The sequence below is a fragment of the Crocodylus porosus genome, unplaced genomic scaffold, assembly GCF_001723895.1.
Source record: "Crocodylus porosus isolate Cpor-Errol unplaced genomic scaffold, CroPor_comp1, whole genome shotgun sequence".
Taxonomy (NCBI): Eukaryota; Metazoa; Chordata; order Crocodylia; family Crocodylidae; genus Crocodylus; species Crocodylus porosus.
The window spans coordinates 26,326,709-26,331,133 of record NW_017728951.1 but is presented as its reverse complement, the minus strand read 5'-3'; the positions used below and the strand labels follow the sequence as shown (position 1 = coordinate 26,331,133).

Sequence of the window (4,425 nt, the reverse complement as noted above, 5' to 3'; positions counted from 1 at the left end):
CCAGTGCTGAGGGCTGTGACCATGCCTGGCGTGACCCTGCTCCTGGATCAGCCCCTTCCTGACCCCCGGGGCTGCTGGCCGGAGATACCCAGGTCCTGCAAGAGCCCCCCCGACCCGTCCTGGGTGTCCCCACCTCCCCCACAGTCACAGGGCAGGCAGGGAACCGCGGGGTCGCATCCAGTCCTGAGGCAGGATCAGCCCCATCCAAACCAGCCCAGACAACCCCCGTGTCTGAACTCGGAGACACGTCACAGTTGCCCCCAACAGCCCCAGGCATCGCCCCCAGCCCCGCCCCCGGGATACAGGGGGGCTGCAGCCACCAACGTCCTGCTGCTACTGGGGAGGGTCATGGGTGCTGCAAGAGCCCAGGCCAGGCCGTGCCCCCGCTGCAGAGGAAGGAACCCCCCCAGTGCAATGGGGCTGAGCAGGGGAAATCCGCTCCTGCCCCAGCGCAGCGCAGGGCTGAGCCCGAGCGTGGGGGCAAGACCCTCCTGCCAGGACCCTGCGGGGTTGGCGCAGCAGGAGCGTTGGCCCAGCCCAGGCCCAGGCGCGCACAGTCCTGGACCCGCTGCTGTCCATCACTGCTTTTATTGTCGGAGCTGAGCCCCGAAAGAGCCCTGCTGGGGCCTGCGCCTGCCCTCACACCGGCGCCTCCGTCTCCACCTCCGCCCTGCTCTGCTCCGGGGTCTCCAGCGCCTGCCGCGTGTCCGTCTGCCACAGCTGCACCAGGTCCATGGGGGTCTTCCCAGCCTGCAGGGCAGGGGCAGCGGGTGAGGGCAGCCTGGCATGGCCTGACCCCGTGTCCCCGGTGCAGGACTTACCAGGTTCTTGGCCAGCATGTCGGCCCCGTGGAGAAGCAGCATCTTGATGATTTTGTAGCGGTTCAGCCGTGCAGCGTCATGCAGGGCTGTGTCCCCCTCCTGCGGCCACGGGCACCCATGTCACCAGCCAGCGGGGCCCAGTGGCCCCCAGACCTGGGCTCAGCTCCCACCCACCCTCCCGTCTGCATGCCCGGGTCACGGGGCAGGTGCAGCACCTACCCTGTCCACAGCATTGATGGCCACACCGACATGGATGAGGTGCTCTGCGATGTCGGCATGGCCGGTGCGCGTGGCCACATGCAGTGGGGTGCTCAGGAGCTGGGGAGATTGTGGGGGGGTGTTAGCTCCCAGAAGGACCCATGGGGGTGGCACCTGCCTGCACCCCCACCCCTTCACTCACCTTGTCCACGAGGTTGAGGTTGGCGCCGTGGTCCTGCAGCAGCTTCACCACGGCCAAGTGTCCCCCGCGGCAGGCCCAGTGGAGGGCCGTGCAGTCCAGCTGCCCATAGACGCCCCCGTCAGGGCCAGGCCAGCCCCCGCCCGGCCACGCCTCACAGACCCCCACCTGCCCCACCTCGCACCCCCTGCCCCGGCACCACCCACACCCAGGACCCCATACCCCCAGCACTGCAAAAAAAGGTTGACCAGTCCCCTGATTGACTGCTTTTCCACTAGAGGCAGGGCAGAGGGGACAGGCAGCCAATCAGACTGCAGCAGAGCTCCTCCTCCACCTTTGGGGGCTCTGGGCTGACCCCCCCTAAACCCCCAAGTGCTTCCTCCAGGTGCCCTCCCCAGACCCATGGCAGGGACAGGGGGCTGCCCCCGTCTCACCCGGTCCTGGAAGTCCACGGTGGCGCCGTGCTCCAGCAGCTTCTCCAGGATCTCGATGTGCCCCTCCAGCGAGGCCCGGTGCAGCGCCGTGCGGTGGAACTGGCCCGGGGGCAGCACCGCCATCACTGGGCAGCCCCTCCACTCTCCCCACCCTAAGGGCTGCGCCCCCCAGCCTGCACTAGGCACCTGCAGACCCCTCCCCAGCACCCAGGGGCACGGCCCCACCGGGCACAGAGCAGCTTTGCCGGGTCCGCGAGGGCCGGATGGACGGCAGCATTGCCAGCCCAGCGGGCGCATCGGCCCTCCGCCCACCTCCCAGGCGCCCCGGTGCTGCCCCATGGGGGGCCCAGGATGGGCTGGGGGGCACCACCTCGTCGCAGGTGTCCGGGAAGCCACCGTCAGCCAGGAACTTCTCGACGAGGCGGAGCTGGCCCCGCACGGCCGCCCGCAGGAACGTCTCCGGTGCCACCGCAGCCTCCTGCCGGGCAGGGGGCTATGGGACTCCTGCACCCCAGGACCCCCGCCTAGAGGGTGCTGTCCTGTCCCCCAGGCCCCCACCGGGCTCCGGCTCCTCCCCAGCCCTTACGAGGTCCTCGGGCTCCGGCTCGGGTGCCGGCTCAGGCGTGGCGGCCCGCTCCTCCCGCCGGCGCCGGCGCTGCTTGCGCAGCTCGATGAGGTGCTGGATGCCGCCCACGTCGATGATCTCGCGCCGCAGGTCCACCGAGCTCCTCCGCATCCGCTCCTGGCCCTGCACCAGGAGGGAGGGAGTGGGGTGTCTGCCTGGATCCCTGCCTCATAGTGCTTGGCCATCAGCAGGCTCCTCTCCCCCTCCTGACCCCTGCCCCCGGCAGCCACAGCTGCTAGAGAGCCACCCGCCAGGACGAGGGGCCGGCCCAGCTGTGCCCCCCTCACCTTGAGGACCGCGACGCCGAGGGGAAGGGCCCCCCGGTGCTTCTCATCCTCCAGCTCCCGCATCTCCATCCGCACCAGCGCTGGCGGCGAGCCCGGGCGCTGCCCAGGGCTGCTCTGTAACCCAGCACAGACACCCTCAGCCCCTGGGCTTGGCCCTGGGAAGGCGCTAGAGTCGCAGGGAAGGGCCTCGGGGCTAGTGCCAGGGCTCAGCCTGGCTCCGGCATCCCCGGACTCGCCTGCTTCGCCGCCTCCTCCTGCGCCAGCCTCTGGTCGATGAGATCCGTCGCCCATTTCAGGTCCTGCTCCACAGTCGCCTCCATGGCTCTGGCCCTGGGCACTGCCTGCCCTGGCGCTGGGAGCCGTGGCGGGTCCTCGCTGCTGTGTCCACAGCTGCTCCAGGCTTTATGCGGCGCCCAGGGGACAGGTGTGCCCGCCCCGTGACTGGGGGCCTTTGTCATGAGCTCACCAGCCACATTCTCCCCGGTCACCTTCCCGCAGCCCTGGGCATCGCCCTTAAAAGGCCCCTGGCATGGCAGGGGGACCGAGGGGGGCTCCGGCCTGTGGTGTGGGCAGGAGCCAGAGCCAGCGCACCGGGGCAGCAGAGCGCTGGGCCGGTCACCTCCTGCCCTGCGTCACCCCTGGGCCCATCCCAAGCCAGGCCGCGGGGTAGCTCCCGGTGCCCCAGGAGCTGGGGTCCTGCCCGTGCCCTGCCGCACATGCTGCTGCCTCTGCACTGCTATGGCAGATGATGTCAGGCGCTGGCACATCCGCCAGCCCCCAGGGACACGCCGGCCAGACCCCAGCCTGCCGGGAATAACTCAGGCAGGAACTATTCCTGTCTCTGCGCCGCGCACAGCCCCGCTGGGACCAGAGCAGGGGACTCATGCTGGGGGGCCAGGGAGGTGCCATAATTATCATCACCGCCCGAGAACCACGAGGCGGGCACACTCCAACCTAGAGCCTGAGGGTGACCTTTGACCCTTCCCTTCTGAGGTCACGTGAAATGCCTTGGTGTGCAGTGGGGGTCCCTCCCCCAGATCCTGCAGTGGGAAGGGGACAAGCTGTGCACTGCGAGAAGCTGGGATGGGGGGCACCAGACAGGGAGAGTGGAGCAGGACCCCCCACCAGCAGCCCCTGCACAGGCGCTTGCTGCAGCCCTGGGGCCGAGGACAGGGCTGCTGGAAGGGCAGAGCCAACAGGAGCCAGGAGCTTGCCAGCAACAGGGAGGAGCTGGGCACAGGGCCTCGGTGCCCCTGCCCGCACCATCCAGCATCCCTGCAGACCGCCGAGCTGGGAAGGATTTATTGATAAATACAGAGCACGGACACGGCGGCCCCGGCCCCGCCGGCGCCCTGCTCCGCGGCTCCTGCTGGGTCCCCCCTCCAGCACGAGCAGCACAGTCCAAGGGGGCTCAGGCAGGGCCCGCCAGCCCCCGCGGGCACCGCCCCGGCCAGCGCCTGTCACAGGAGCAGCCCAGCAGGCGGAGGCCACTCCTCCAGGGTCACGGGAGGGCGGAGCCCCGGTGCCCGTCCACGCCGGGGCCAGCCCGAGCGCCACGGCCTAGGGGCCCGGGTCAGTTCCTGGGGGGCGGCGGCTGGTTCACTATGACCTGGACCACAAAGTCCTTCTGCAGCCGCGTGTCCTGCAGGCGCGTGCGGTCCGTCAGCAGCTTCCCCGAGAAGAACCAGCGCTGCCAGGCGGGCTCGATGCCCTCGCGGGCCTGCAGCTGCCGCTTGAGCTGCCCCACCGTGTCGGCCATGCTGGCGCCCGGCGCCGGCTCCGCCGCCTCGGGGCCCTCGTCCTCGCTGCGCTCCTGGATGAGGTTCGCGGGCGGCGCCAGGCAGTACACGGGCAGCTGGTA

General features: G+C 70.2%; 1 protein-coding gene across 1 annotated transcript; it reads right to left on the bottom strand.

The window, feature by feature from the left end:
• Nucleotides 1-624: 624 nt before the first annotated feature.
• ANKRD2 (ankyrin repeat domain 2) lies at nt 625-3,703 on the bottom strand. The gene is made up of 8 exons (XM_019556134.1): nt 2,565-3,703; nt 2,239-2,400; nt 2,023-2,130; nt 1,653-1,751; nt 1,222-1,320; nt 1,041-1,139; nt 822-920; nt 625-750 (listed from the first exon to the last, which is right to left on the bottom strand). Exons 1-8 carry the CDS (start codon nt 2,853-2,855, stop codon nt 640-642), a joined length of 1,068 nt encoding a protein of 355 aa, XP_019411679.1. The 5' UTR covers nt 2,856-3,703; the 3' UTR covers nt 625-639.
• Between the last annotated feature and the right edge of the window lie 722 nt (nt 3,704-4,425).